Source organism: Lepisosteus platostomus, chromosome 23, assembly GCF_059453375.1.
Source record: "Lepisosteus platostomus isolate fLepPlt1 chromosome 23, fLepPlt1.hap1, whole genome shotgun sequence".
Lineage (NCBI taxonomy): Eukaryota > Metazoa > Chordata > Actinopteri > Semionotiformes > Lepisosteidae > Lepisosteus > Lepisosteus platostomus.
The window spans coordinates 7,275,187-7,290,314 of NC_142633.1; the positions used below are offsets into that span (position 1 = coordinate 7,275,187).

Below are 15,128 nucleotides of genomic sequence, written 5' to 3' on the forward strand. Positions count from 1 at the left end.
TGTCATTGACAACCCAGGGCTAGTTAAACCACTTCCCTTTGTTCCACATCTGTCTGCCAGTCGCTGGGACCAGCCTCAAGGAAAAAAAAAAACTATTGTTGTCCCCATGGCTTTTTCTTCAAGTGCAAAGATCCAGAAAATGTCTTCAAGGATCTTGGCCTGAGTTTGAAATGAAATACGCCTGAACCCTGCTGTCCCAACTTCAGCCCCTTGGAATAACAGTGCAGAGGCTGCATGGGACTAATAAGGCACAAGGAGATAAGTGAGAGTGAGAATCCACTACCTCATTGGTGAGTTCCTTTCACCGAGGAGCAGTGGCTCTGTGGCTAAGGATCTGTGCCTGTGGCTGGAAGGTTGCCGGTTCATATCCCGTGGCTGGTAGAGGAATCCTACTCCGTTGGGCCCCTGAGCAAGGCCCTTAACCCCAGCTGCTCCAGGGGTGCCTTATAAATGGCTGACCCTGCACCCTGACTCCAAGCTTCTCTCTCCCTGTCTGTGTGTCTCATAGAGAGCAAGTTGTGGTCTATAAATTCCTAAAGCGAGAAGTTGTATATGGCCAATAAAGTGATCTTATCTTACCACTTTCTAGAGATCTAGGTTCAGTCTCCTGGTTTGTGGCCAGTAGACATATCACAGCTGGCAGCCCACTGAAGCTCAGCAGGTGTGAGTACCAAGTACCAGTACCTGGATGGGAGACTCCTGGGAAAAACAGGGTTGCTGCTGGAAGAGCTATAAGAGGGGCCAGTAGGAGGCACTCACCCTGTGGTCTGTGTGGATCCTAATGCCCCAGTATAGTGACAGGGATATACTGTAAAAAGGTGTCGTCCCTTGGATGAGACATAAAACAAAGGTCCTGACTCTCTGTGGTCCTTAACAATCCCAGGGTGTTTCTCGAAAAGAGTAGGGGTGTTACCCCGACATCCTGGCCAAATTGCCCCCTGGCCTTTACCAGTCATGGCCTCGTAATAATCTCCATCTATGAACTTCTTTACCACTCTGTTCTCCTCCTCACTGGTAGCTGGTGTGTGGGGAGCGTACTGGCGCATGATCCAGGTGGGGCTGCACACTGGTGGTGGTGGAGGGGATCCCCACTACCTGTAAAGTGCTTTGAGCGGAGTGTCCAGAAAAGCACTTTACAGTATAAGTGTAAGGAATTATTATGATTAAAACAGTGTTGTATTTAAATTTAGAGAGGCATCCTGCAAATGGAAAAGGTCTATTGTTTCAATACATGTGCATGCCAGGATTGTAACATAAAGGGTGAGAGATAAGTGTGTGCAAATACTGTAAATACAGTGGATAATTTTTTGCCAGTTAAAACCGAGACATGTTGCTTCTAAATCCCAAAACAAGGAGTAAATAAAGAGAATTAGGAGGAAGTATTCAGTGAAGATTTCAAGGCTTTTTATTTTATTGATTGATTTTCTTTTTTTGAGACAATCACACAGCAAGAGTTCAAGAAGTGAAAATAACATTTGCTTATCTATCATAAGGCCAACAGGCAGCGCGACGCTTCCAAACTGAGCTAGCACAGCGTGGTAGGCTCAGCTTTCTATATTTTACAGTTCAGAATCTGCAGTTCTGTTAAAGGTCACCCCTGCCCCGAGGCAGCTGATAAATGAGGTCTCTGAAGTAAGAAAAATATAAACTGGTCAGTTTTCTATTTCAATCTGGCTGTACATACAGATTCTTCTATGAAAGGGGATCACCAATTATTCAAAAAATATACTGAAAATAAGAAGTTACATGTTTTCTGTTGTTGGTATGTCCGGTTTTTCGGAATTGAGTAGTTTGTGTCATATGAATGCAAGCGTATCTGTCTAAAGAGCGGGAACAGGAGTAACGATTTTTAGAGTTTTGTGTCTAGGCGGCCGTCAGCAAGTATTTGCAAGCGATTGACAGGAGAGCGGCACAAATGAGTACAAAAAGCACACAGAGTCTTTTAAAGTTGAGAAACAGTTAGGGTCCTGCAATTTTAACCTCCGCAGAAAAAAAAAAGAAGATTCAGTTGGAGTTGTTTTTTATAATCCATTCTATCCAGCTCACAAAGTTTGCCACCTTTGTGTAAACACCTGGAAACATGGCGTTAGCACAGCTTATTCCCCATGAGACTATGCCTTCTAATACACCCTTGCATACCAGCGGTCCGCCTGAGTCACCCTGTGGGAAGAAATACATTGTTTTAGTGTTATTCTCGAGTAAAGGGATTATTGGATTCATAATCTTCAGTGTTGTACAGCTTTATTACATTTAAAACAACTGTTTTATTCTCCTTTGCAATTCTCATGAGAACTTCCATGCGCTTGTTATTAGACAGCCCTCTGACTCCTGTCAAGACACAAGACAAGACTGGAGGCTATTCAGAAAGAATAGGGCGTGAGGCAGAAATGACAGCCCATCACAGGACGCACACAATGAAGGAGTAGTGGTTCACGGGCAAAGTGCAATCAGTGGAGTATGTGCAAAAAAGTAGGGCAAATATAGAGGCTTAGAGTGATTGTGAGGGGAGTAAATTTACAAGTTCTAGTGTCTGGATTCCTGCAAAAGTGGTGTGTAATGCCTGTGTATGGGACGATGTCTGTAATGTGATGTAATGCAGTATTTCTTGTAATGTTTGTAACTTTCGCAAACTTTATTATGTGTAAAGCTCAGCTCAGCCATTTGGTTGCAGAAACAATTCTGCGAAATCAGACCATAAAGTATCTTAATTTACTAATTAACCTAGTCAGCATGTCTCTGGAAGGTGGGAGTTATAATCGTGAAAACCTCTATGAAAACTCCAACATATGACATCATTTTTGCTCTGCAAACGTATAGCAGAAAAAAATAGTCTGACAACAACCATAGGGAAGACAGCATGGTGGCACAGCGCTGGAGCCCCGGGTTCAAATCTCATCCTGGGGTGCTGTCTATGTGGAGTTTGTATGTTCTCCCCATGTTCATATGGGTTTCCACCAGGAGCTCCAGTTTCCACCCACAGTTCAAAGACATGCTGGTGGGTTAATTGGCTTCTGGGAAAATTTGCCCTGGTGTGAGTGTGCGTGTTTGTGTCTGTGTGCGCCACATGAGAGACTCGCGTCCCGTCCAGGGTGTATCCTGCCCTGCTCCCATTGGTTTCCCGGATAGGCTCTGTCTTCACCGTGACCCTAAACTGGATAAAGCCTTTTAAAAATGGATGGAACAACAACATGGTAATGTAGACTGATACTGTATGTAGTTATTTCTAAATCATTTAAAACTGATTTTTAAAATTATTTTTTTATTATTTTGCTCCAGGACACAAAAAGATACAGGATCTTAAACAATGGGACAAAGAGAAATGTGGGTGAGGGAGGGGAGTAACGTCAGGACTTGTTCTTTTTTAGGTTTGAAGATAATCTGACCCGTTTCTCCATATTACACCCAATTTACTTTTTTTAAACGAATCAAACCAGACAAAATCGAGGATAATAGTGTGAACTACAGGGACATTTCTGAGAACAGGAGGAGAACTTAACTAAATGTATCGTGGGAGTCTGGAACGAGATATTCGGCTGTGCTGTTAAAGCTGATAGCATGGCTTCTTTCAAGAAAGGTTCTGAATGAGATTCTTAAACTACATACAGCAGCAAGTAAAAACCAAACGAGCCAAATGGCTCACATGTCTGCCGTCTTTTCTAACTGTTCATCTCCATATTTAATATTGGAATCTGTCTAATAACATTAAAGCTGTCACGCCCTCTGCAGCCAGGGGGCGCTCCTTCTCTGTCCTGTCCCTAGTTTCCGGTCTGCTGTCCTTCCTGTCCCTCTCTTTCCCTTGGGCTATATATTTCCGGGTCTTGCACTCTGTCCTCGCTCAGCATTGACGTTCGGATGTCCTGAGACCCGCCTAGCACCAGGGCGCCCCACGTCCGCTCCCTGAGGGCATAGGTTTCTATACGGCATTCCTGAACTCTTTGCACTATGAGCCCGGGCCTTTTTCCCGTCTCGCCTCTACGCATATGGGTCTTTTTCCGCTCTCCTGCTCCCCACGGTTGGTCCCTTTGGATGTCCGTGACAAAAGCAGAAGTAAACATGACATTATGTGAGGTACAGTACAGTACCTCGAAGCACATTTCGAGGAAGTGAAACCAAAACGAATAACTCACTTGACACGAGTCTTTTCCTCCTGTGTAAGTTCCAGCGCACATCATGTTGGCCGTGACCTTCCCATAGTACTGATAATTACAGACCGCAGGGTTTATCACTTCAATATCCACGGAGCGCAACACAGGAGACAGCGTGTAGCTGTATACATGTGTCACGCCCCACCCACTCACGGTGCAGGTCGTCCCAGTAGGGACGGTGCTGTAGGGCTGTGGCAGGGCGGCTGGCTGGACATAGGCATTGAGATGAGCCGGGGAGCTGAGCTGAAAGAGGAAACACATCCAAAAAAACATAATTTAGCAGTCTGGAATACAGGCTTGGTGATAGCCAGCTAGGGTCCAGGCTGGGGCACCTTTCTGTGTGGAGTTGGCATGTTATCCTTGGGTACGTGTGGGCTTTTTCAAAGACATGCTGTTCAGGCTAAGTGGAGTCTCTAAATTGGCCTTCTCTGTGTTTGGTCACTACAGGGTCTTGTCTGATGACCTCTCTGCTTCTGGGATTAGGCTACAGATTGCCACCAGATTCCTTCCCGGGATGAGTGGGTTTCTGATAATGGAGGAACGGAGCATTATGGGCAAAGGATCAAGTCAGCTGAGCTGCCGAACAATAGTTTTAGATAAAACGTGAGCTGTGGATGTTTTAGAATGGTTTTACCTGACCTGCCAGCGTCGAGATGAATTACCATTTTAAGAGTTAAGCCAGAACCCAGCTTTGAAATAGAAAAGAGAAAAGGATAGCTGCCTACAAAACTCTCGTAAATGACTAGTACTTTATATTAATGGACTACAGGAGAGTGACGATGCTCCCTCTGCAACCTCTGTCTGAGGGGAGGAGGACGTCACCAGGACATCAGTGATGGTCTTTTCACAGCCTATCAACAATTTCATAGAGCCGGGTGGATTCAGGCAAACTCTCCTCCAGTTGGTCTGAGCCGGGTGGGGGAAATGTAGCAGTCTGGTCTTTGAGGGTACGACAGCTGATCTGCCACCACAGGGTTGTGAACACCTCTACTTTAGGAAACAGACACAATGGACGAGAGTTCGATTAGTTGTGATGAGTTGCAAATGCACATTGTCACATGGGTGTGATGTGTGTGCTTCATATATAAAGGGCCTGAAAGTGGGGTTTGGGTTTTGACAGCAGTCTGGGGGAAGGCTTCTGACAAGTATGTTTTGTTCTAAAATCTGCAAAGCCTGTGCAATAAATCCACATAATGCATGGTGCTTGAATTCCTGAATTTCATTTTTTAAGTATATAGATCACTCATGCCACCTTTGTTAAGGGTGGAGTCTGTCTGTGCCTAAGACAGCTTTTAATTATTAAATCACACAACTGTGATACTTTGCCAGTGGTCCCCTAATTATTTTTCCATTCTTGCTGTCTTTTTTTAACATTGAATCTGAGAAACAATGAAAGCAGGTATTAACACAAAGACATATTGTACCTTGTCTTGCAATGGTTTAAACCTTCGAGAAAACCTTACAGATGCAAGGTTTGGAATTAACAAGCTCCTCTGAGACAGCCAGCAGGGACACTCCAGCAGAATCACAATATGTTCAGCAAGTAATGAAAAAGAAATCATATGTGGAATGTGCAATTAATAAATATGCCAGTTACTGTTTCTATTAAATGTCAGTTGCTATTTCTTTGTCAATCACAGCAGTTTTAAAGCCAAACAAAATAGAAAGAAGGGCAGCAATGTAGCACAGTAGTTTGCATTTCTGCCTCACAGCGCTGGGGCCCTGGGTTTCGCTGGGGTGCTGCCTGTGTGGAGTTTGTACGTTCCCCCTGATGTTCCCTTCTAGGCTCTTCCAAGGAAGTTCACCAGGAGCACTCCTCAGTCTCTTCTTCCTTCCACATTGATTCATCCTCATGTGGCTCAGTTTAGCCATTCTAAATCCTTATTCCTGCTAATGTTGTTCAGGGACATCACATCAAACGTTCAGCCCCACCTCTCTTGCATCAGTCTGGCATTTTTCGATCTTTCCATAGCTGCTTGCAGTAGTATGTCTTAGCCGTACACAGCTCTATAGTGATCTGACCCCTCTCCATCTGCCAATTTTCTGATTGCTTTATCCAGTATGGGGCCACGGAAGACGTTAGTACCCAACTCTGCAATCAACAGGCTCAAAGCCCTGAACAGAATGCCAGTTCACCGCACGGCACACACATATATGCACACCCTCACACCAAGGCGAATTTTCCCAGGAAGCCAATTAACCTACCAGTATGTTATTGGATTGTGGGAGGAAACTGGAGCACCTGGAGAAAACCGTCATGAACACAAGGAGAGCAAATAAATTCCATGCAGATGGCACCCCAAGAATACAGGTACAGTTTGAAATGTTTAATACAGGAAAATGTAATGCAATTAAATTTGATTCATTTAATTAAGTTTAATTCTACTTTCAGGTAATAATAAGGGGGGAAACAGTTGCTGGCTCTGAATCACCATCCGTAACTGTTATCACTTCTTAAGATCACTGGAGATGAAAAACATTCATGCTTTTTTCTGTGGTGCGTTTCCATGTTTCCCCAGCAGAGGCAGCTGTAATCATGATCTCCTTCCTGCCAATAGCATGCTTACAGAATGCAGAGCATCCCAGTTCCCACAATGCTCTGTTAGAAGACCCTATAGAACTCACCTGGGACAAAGAGCAATCTGACAAACATAAGGTAAAACATTTCCCAATGACCCCAATGATCTGAAGAATCTTTCAGTGATCAACATACGGTGTCAGTACTAACAGGTTATAGAAGAGTAGCTACTGTATGTGCAGAAAGCGCTGTCTTGGTTACCTGGGCCATGTACACTGCTGTGGCAGTGAAACAATTGCAACAATCACATTAAGTTTATTTCATTGTTTTGTGAATTCTTCAGTTGATACGCTCAGCCCTGTTTCAGTTAGGACCATTGTTATCGTAGTGATTAAGGTGAAACTAATTGCTACAGTAAATTTGGTCTTCTTACTGCATTTAATGTCTTGAAAATTAAGATTGAACCCATCACATTAATCACAAGTGGTGCTTACTTTCAAAAGCATGATATCGCCGTTGAATGTCCTGGGGTTGTAGTAATTGTAAGTGAAGATGTCAGAGACATTGAGCACCTGCTCAAATCCTTCGTCTTCATATAAGTTGTGCTCACTTAAAACAACTTGGATCAAATAGCTCCTGTGAAATAAACAATATGAGTGATTTAATATCAGGTATAAAATATTTTAATTAATAGTCTTTCGGAAATCATGCTAAATTCACATGTACAGGTAAAGGTGGCATAGTGTGGCTTTTTCTTCTTACTGTATTTCTAACATTTAGGTAACATTTTCCACATAGAAATTCAATCCCAATGCCACTGTGTGTCAAACATCTTTTTCATGGATCATTGGTGTAACAAAGGGTTTGTGCTGATCAGAACCACAAAACAAATTAAACTGAAAACAAATTAATGTAATTGTATTAAACAAAGGAGAATTGAGTTGTTGGTTTTATTGTCAACCAAAGATCACCTGGATCAGATGGTCAGAAGGGCTGATCCTCCTTACTGAGCTCTTACAAAGAGTCTGTACAATTAAGGAAGGTCTGAATTAGCCATCATATTTTCAATGTGGGTAATTGCAAATTTACAGCAATTAAAATGAATAAATAGAGCAAATCCAAACTATTGTTATTGCAGATGTTATTTTTGTGCAACAGTTTAAGTCGTTAGTTCAATTAGATTCTAATGAATGTGATTGGTGTTACTCCCCTAGCCCAGCTGTGAGGATGAGGCTGCCCAAACACCCTGCACTATTGAAAGGAATGAGCCAGGGAGCTGCTGCAAGGGTGTAGATGGGGAGGGATGTGAGACAGAAGTGTGAAAGGAAGACTTGGGTGTGATGCAGATATATACAGGAACTGTATGTAAGAGAACAGAAGTGGGCGAAATTTGGATCTAACTCTTGTTATAAACTCATTTTAATTTAATAGTGCCTAATAGTAGTTAAGCTGTATATTTGATGTATTATTAGTACAATATATACAGTAACTTTTTTGAATAATTGTTCAACGTGCCTTTTCATTGGAAGCAGGAAGCATTGGAACCTGGCTTGGCTGAAGGTGTCTGGTTGATCTGGGACCTGCTGACCACCCTATTAACCCTGCTATTGAGCAGGGATGTGGGACATCCCTGGCAGGACATCTGATTACTGGGAGTCTGGTATACAAACAGTCAAAGATCTGACCCCCAACCATAATTATAGTTTTTGTCATTAATTGTCATTAAGATTTTGTGGTGTTTGAAATATATACATCTGTTATACTGTAGATATTGCATGTTCATGGTTTTGTTCTGTTTTACTGAAAACCATAAACAGTTACTGTTATTAAGGGAACCTTGTTTTCAGTTACCATTTTTTATTTTATCCACCAACATTTAAGGGAGTATTTAAACTTTATTAAACCACCTGCTTTCCTGTTAGAGCATAGTGATGGAAATGTATGTTTTTATGCTTGCATAGGTGAAATACAATAATGCTTTATCTGTTTAAAATAAAAAATGACAGATTTCTAAGTCTAAGACAGAGAAATAAAATGAATAACATAAATATTAAAACTTGAGAGAGTAAAGTAAAATAATTTAAACATTTGAAAAAAATGTCTTTTTTTAAAACAGGCTTAATTGCCTTGTACCAGGCCTAAATCCAAAGCATTGTTTTTTTGTGTTATCACTAGAAAGTCTAGCTACAACAGAGAAACAAGGGAACTTAAGATTTATAAGATTTCCCTAATTATAAAAAACAATTTAATAAAGAAAGCTTTCATCTCTTAATACTATGACAAGCAAATCAATTCCCAGAAATATAGAAATGAAAGTGACGCAGTCAGAAAGGGAAAAAAAATAAAAGCATAAATTTGCAGTTCTCTGGCAGAACCACACCAGTGTGACAGTAATTCCATTAATCAAAAGAGAACCCAATCCATAAAATAAATTTTCAGCCCACTGTACAGCTATGCTGCACTGCCATGTTTCAGCATGTTTCAGCAGTCAAACCCAGCTCTGCGCAGATTAATTAGCTATTAATCATTTTCTAACACAAAACATGTTACAATTACACGTAAGGACAAAGGTTTTCTGTGTTTTTCATAATTTCCCTTAAAAAAATAAGCTTACTGTACTGTAGATGATAGAATCAATATTAAGAAAGGATTTAAAGTTATTTTAGTCATTCGGTTTGTAGTATGCATTCTGATGCATTTGTGCTAAACTCTGATGAAAAATACATTTTAAAAGGCAATGCCATTTGCCAGCGGTTAGCCTCTAGAATATCATAAATAACTTATTCATAACTTGATATTATTATGAATAATGTAAATTAGAATAAGATCACTCAAGAAGGCCTATGTATGATACATCACTTCAGTTTGAATTCAGTGTTCACCTCTGTTTGCAAGAACCAATCAAATTAGAGAAAGTGTAGCTGTTTTTTAAAGCTCTAAAGGTGTGCTTAACTGTTTTCCTGCTGATAAGGTTACCAACATATGTTATGTCTTGAAGTGCAAAAACACAGTGTGAGACACTTTTAACAATAAAATCATGTAACCCGTCTAAAGAGACGACAAAATCTCTGTTAAGTCTCCAAATAACCATTTCTGAAGAAAGGAAATGCATTTGCATGAAGCTCCTGCTGAATTTGCCTCTGCCATCCGGAGATTTATGTAACACTCTCTATCAGTAAAGAAGGGTATTCCCCATGGTGGAAAACCAGGAAGACGGGTGGAGATATTGTTCCTGTCAAATTCCTTATTCATACACAATGTCGCCTCAGCTTCTTCACTTACCAGGTTCCCATCAGCAAAAACAGTTATTGTGACTTACGGTTTCCAGCAGTGAGCCGCCGTCGCCACCCACTGGGGATGAACAAGAGTGCCCCCGCAATAGTGCCGCCCTCCATATTGAATAGACACTTGGTACTTCAATGAGTAGGGTGTGACTTCCTCGCCTCCAATGATCCGCAGTTCAAAAGATCCTGAGTATCATGGGACAAGGCAACAGATTATTTTTCTGGCGTTCATTTTCCATGAACGCAACAAAAGTTTCATTCAAGGAGGGTATTGCATGGATGCTTGGTGGGAATATCGAGTGAAAGACTATATTGTGTGATGCAGTGGGTGGGGCATGTGAGGCATAGGAATAACCTCCATTTTGAAGAATGTTTGACATTTCACAGCACCAAATACCTCTTTGTATTTAATTTTAGCTTGTCCAAAGCTGGTCTCCTTGTTTTGGCCCCTCCTCTGCTCTCTCCTGTCATGATATTCCTTTCCACCACTATTTGTATCCGGTTTATGAACTTTTGCCCTGGATAACCACTGTCTTTGCCACACTTCTCCCACCTGGCAACAGTCTCTCGTATTGCTCTGTGTCTTCTCTCTTCCTTATCTGCTTCTTATCTTATCTTATGGTGCCATCTCTCAGACAGTCATCCCCACTGTCCAAACTCTTTCGCAGCTCCTGCCCTCTTAGTTCTTCTTAATTCCGATGAGCAACACACATATACCACCTCATACCATCTGCACCCTTTGTGTCTTCGACAAAAGTGTCAGCCAAAGGAATAAGCAATACATTGTAATTATAGATGTGATAGTTTGCAGTAAAGTTGAGGATAACCATATAACACTATTCCTGTTTTGCATTAAACATCATAAACCTGTGATATTGCTAAAGGTAGCTCACATACAGTGCTTGCTTTGCTTTTTAAACAAGAAAGGAAGTGGAGTTTGCTTTGGAGTTGGAGAATTATACTCTCCTCAGTCTTTGGGGTAACTATTATTAAGAAAGCGCTGGCTTCTACCCACTTCTCGTTTCAGTGTGTCCAGACTGCACTAACACATCTTGTTTTAATATCACAGGGTGGCAGACTGGCTTCTATTCCTTTATTAAACAAATAAATCAGCATTTTCTGCTGCACTTTTATTTTTTATATTTCTGCTTTGGTCCCACACTAGGCATAGTACTGTACTGGTAACGTGCAACACATTTTTGTGTAGCTAATTAAACACCTTGGATTCGGATTATTGCCTTCTTATATAACATGCTTCTCTAAACGTCAGTAAATGTGTTTGACAAATAAATATAGTATATAGAGTAATTTTGAGTGCAATCATTTCTTTGACAGGAATATTAATATCTGAATAAGTTCAATCAGGTAGCTGCTTCAGCATGCGTAGACTGCAAAGGAACAAGTAAAGGTTTTTTCTACAGCTGAAACGTTGTGTTTCTTGTCTTCTCTCTGCATAAAGTAAATCTTTACTTCTTCCTTAATATCTGAATGATGTTGTTAATGAATTTCCATTTATTAATTAAAGCTCAGAAAACTATTAATGATGGCATGAACTCAAAACTGTGCAATCAGTGCATTTGCATTTTTTTAGAGATTATAGGATTTTTTTTTCCTTGGATGGATGATTGTTAGATGAACCAGTGATTCATTCTGGGTGTCGTATTCTTTCACAAAATGAATAATGAGTGAAATATGACAAGTACAGAGATCAAGCTCCTTCACTGCTTTGTTTCCCATCCATTAGACTCTCATTAGTGAAGGATTAACAATCACATTAACAATGTATGCAAGCCAATGGGGGGGTTTTGGCATTTAATAAAAAAACAAGAGCCGGAAGCAATAATATATCACCTGGCAGCCCACTGAAACTCAGCAGGTGTGACCCTAAGATTGCTGCTGGAAGAGGTATTATTGGTACCAGTAGGGAGAACTCACTCTGTGGTCTCCGTGAGCCTTCTGTATAGTGACGGGGACACTGTGCTGTAAAAAGGCGCTGTTCTTTGGATGAGACATAAAACCAAGGTCCTGACTCTCTGTGGTTATTAAAAACCACAGGGTGTTTCTCAAGAAGAGCAGGAGCATTACCCCCAGCATCCTGGCCACATTTCCACCCTGCAATTTATTAATCATGGCCTCCTAATAACCCCCATCTCTGAATTGGCTTCATCACTCTGCTCTCCTCCCCACTGAGAGCTGGTGTGCGGGGAGTGTACTGGCGCACTATGGCTGCTGTCGCATCATCCAGGTGGGGCTGCACACTGGTGGTGATGGAGGGGATCCCCATTACCTGTAAAGCACTTTGAGTGGAGTGTCCAGAAAAGAGCTATATAAGGAAGTATTGTAAGGAATTATTATTATTATTATTATTATTATTATTATTATTATTATTATTATTATTATTATTATTATTATTATTATTATTCTACAGCTTTGCCAAAAAGCTTGGTTACATCTTGGTGTGAGTGCTGAGGTCAGTCTGTTATATCAGTCAATTCACTAAAACATTTTTACTAGCATTTGCAAGTCTGCATTTGCAAAGTTTAATGTGCATTCAAATAAGAGCCACTTATTGTTGTAAAAAAAAACATATAGTAAACCATGTTCATTATTCAACATTAATAACACATGATCTACTGCATATTCCAACACGATGGTGTGAATTGCCTTTGTTGTCTCTCATATGATCATTTTTTCTGAAAACAACCTTTTTAGTTTGCAATTGGAACAAAACAAATCCCTTTCCCTCCCTCCATAACCCACCTTGATCCTATCATTCCCTTCTTTGAATCACCCAACACGTTCAGGAATACAGTTCAAGCGATGAACAGCTTGACAGGTGCTGTAGGTGATTAATACAATGTTTTGTTATAGTAGAAAAAAAAACATTTTCCATATTGGCTCAGGTTATATTGTGCTTTCCTAACACCAAACCATAATTGTATTTGATTTCAAAGCAGATAACAAGCAAGAAAATAAACCTTTTGCTCCTTACCTCTTACAATGAGAGTCACAAAGAGGGCAGCGGTGTACTGGAAGAATATGGCCATGTTCAACCCACCTAAGATAAAAACCAGATAGTTTATAATGTTATATACAGTATATAAATTGTAGTTTATAACAAGATCCAGGTATAAACATTAATCTAACAGTTAAGATGGTGGTAACCTGAAATTAAAATTAAACATTAGGATCACATTCACGATACTGTATTAGAATCAATATCACCATGGCCTTATTTTGTTCATTTTACAGCCAGAGATGAACCAATTATTTCCTCTTCCTTGTCTGAAACTCCTATAATAGTTTATTTCCTCTTGCATATTTCCTTTTCTAGGACTTCCCCAAAACCAATTAATGTCCAGCGGACTGTGTTACACTGTTGAGAGTTTTTTTCAGATAGCAAAGACAATAGGCTTGGCAGGTTTCCCAATAAAGACTACCACTAATAAAGCACTGATAAAACCACTAACATCAAAATTAAATAGAACAAAAAGATATCGGGTTTATTTTTTGAGGAAAAAAAGTGAACAAAATTTGCACTTCATAACGATTAAGCTTTAAGACAATCAAACATTCAGAAAGTGCGATAAACCAGATTGTGCTAAAAACCTTCGGAAGGTTTAAAACATCAGATTCAAATCCCCTACAGATGTAATGCCTCCAAATGGAACAATTTATGAAAAAACAGCAACACAGAAAGATGTTAGTAAAGATAATCAATTATATTTTTCACATTGCTTGTTTTTTTTAAATTCAGCATTTCATCAAAGAAACAGTAGCAGGTTATGCGTACTGTGTGTGTATTTGCATGTAAAAACCATTGAGAAAAAAAATTAAAACTCAGTACGGACACTCACCAACCACTTCCTGCAGCGCATTAAAAAAATCTGCAAACTGGTGGCCTGGAAACTTCCTTTTAGCTTTTATAGTGTAATAATATCCTCCTGTCTTGTATATCCTCTATGTCTCTGCATATGTCACCTAAATTGAACTGACCTAGTACATAACAAAGAGGGCTATATCCTACAGTGTTTTGATTTCATTTTCTCCCTTGATTCTTGTTCACTTGTGATTGTTGACTCTGAGTAACTGGAAATTAAATGCTACTGTGTTCCTGGCTGAGGATAATAGAATAGAGTATCAGATACAGAAAAAGGGAAAAATACAAAAAGGGTGTAAATCCCATTGAGAAAATGATGAATTATGAAGTGCTGATCTGGTCAGACTACAATGCGTAGTCAATAAGCGTTGAAGCAGAATCTAACTGTAATTAACGACATTGGCTGATGAAGAGTAATGTGGATGAATGTTGAATTCATATTTAGAACTAGAAGGTGCTAAAAAAGAAACTAATTAATGATAATTGCTTACACTTATATAGCGCTTTACTGGACACTCCACTCAAAGCGCTTTACAGGTAATGGGGATCCCCTCCACCACCACCAGTGTGCAGCCCCACCTGGATGATGCGACGGCAGCCATAGTGCGCCAGAACGCTCCCCACACAACAGCTATTAGTGAGGAGGAGAGCAGAGTGATGAAGCCAATTCATAGATGGGATTATTAGGAGGCCATGATTGGTAAGGGCCAATGGGCCAATACATTCCCTGCGATCCCTGCGATGGAAGGCTTTTTAATCTCTTGGGTCCAGAGGAACACCCCCGCATTGTGCTTTATGATGGAATATGACTACCAAATCTCTAAGAATTTGCTGTCTGCCTCTTTACCTTCTGTTTGCAATTGTTTTGTTTTTCAAGTTCTGCAGATCTGTGTTCGGTGTCACAGTTTTAGTTCTTGGATAGCTGAATGCTTGCCGCTTCAGTTAAATGGGTCCTTACCTCTGGTTCTTGTTGACAGTCTCTAGATGATTGGAAATTTGAAATTGAAATATTGGATGCGTCTTTCTTGAAGAAGGGAAGCATGTAGCAGTATAAATTCCATAATTATGTTTTGCCACTTTTACGATTCAGGAAATAGCAGCATTAAATTTTTTTGTCTGTGATTTCTAGTGGGTAAGCTGGTTGATAAAGAAAAACAGATCCATGGGGGTTGTGGTTGATCGATGTTTTAGATAATACTGTTGTCAAAGCAGTGGGGAGGACATTTTAACTTTGCGTGTGCTTGATAGGTTACAATAGGATTGCTCCCACCCAATCCAAAATAACTATCATGTTTCATTGT

At 40.3% G+C, this 15,128-nt stretch overlaps 1 protein-coding gene across 1 annotated transcript; it reads right to left on the bottom strand.

The window, feature by feature from the left end:
* Positions 1-1,387: 1,387 nt before the first annotated feature.
* LOC148641956 (trypsin-like) lies at positions 1,388-13,880 on the bottom strand. Its single transcript, XM_088617078.1, has 6 exons — positions 13,805-13,880; positions 12,940-13,005; positions 9,983-10,133; positions 7,158-7,299; positions 4,128-4,388; positions 1,388-2,160 (listed from the first exon to the last, which is right to left on the bottom strand). Exons 2-6 carry the CDS (start codon positions 12,992-12,994, stop codon positions 2,005-2,007), a joined length of 765 nt encoding a protein of 254 aa, XP_088473204.1. The 5' UTR covers positions 12,995-13,005; positions 13,805-13,880; the 3' UTR covers positions 1,388-2,004.
* Between the last annotated feature and the right edge of the window lie 1,248 nt (positions 13,881-15,128).

Excerpts from the sequence above, each read along its gene's own strand:
- LOC148641956 (XM_088617078.1), bottom strand. The coding sequence starts at position 12,994 with ATGGCCATATTCTTCCAGTACACCGCTGCCCTCTTTGTGACTCTCATT. Across the intron at positions 10,134-12,939 it reads TGTGACTCTCATTGTAAGAG|GATCTTTTGAACTGCGGATC; the intron begins GTAAGGAGCAAA and ends CATGATACTCAG. Across the intron at positions 2,161-4,127 it reads GAGGAAAAGACTCGTGTCAA|GGTGACTCAGGCGGACCGCT; the intron begins GTGAGTTATTCG and ends TTCTTCCCACAG.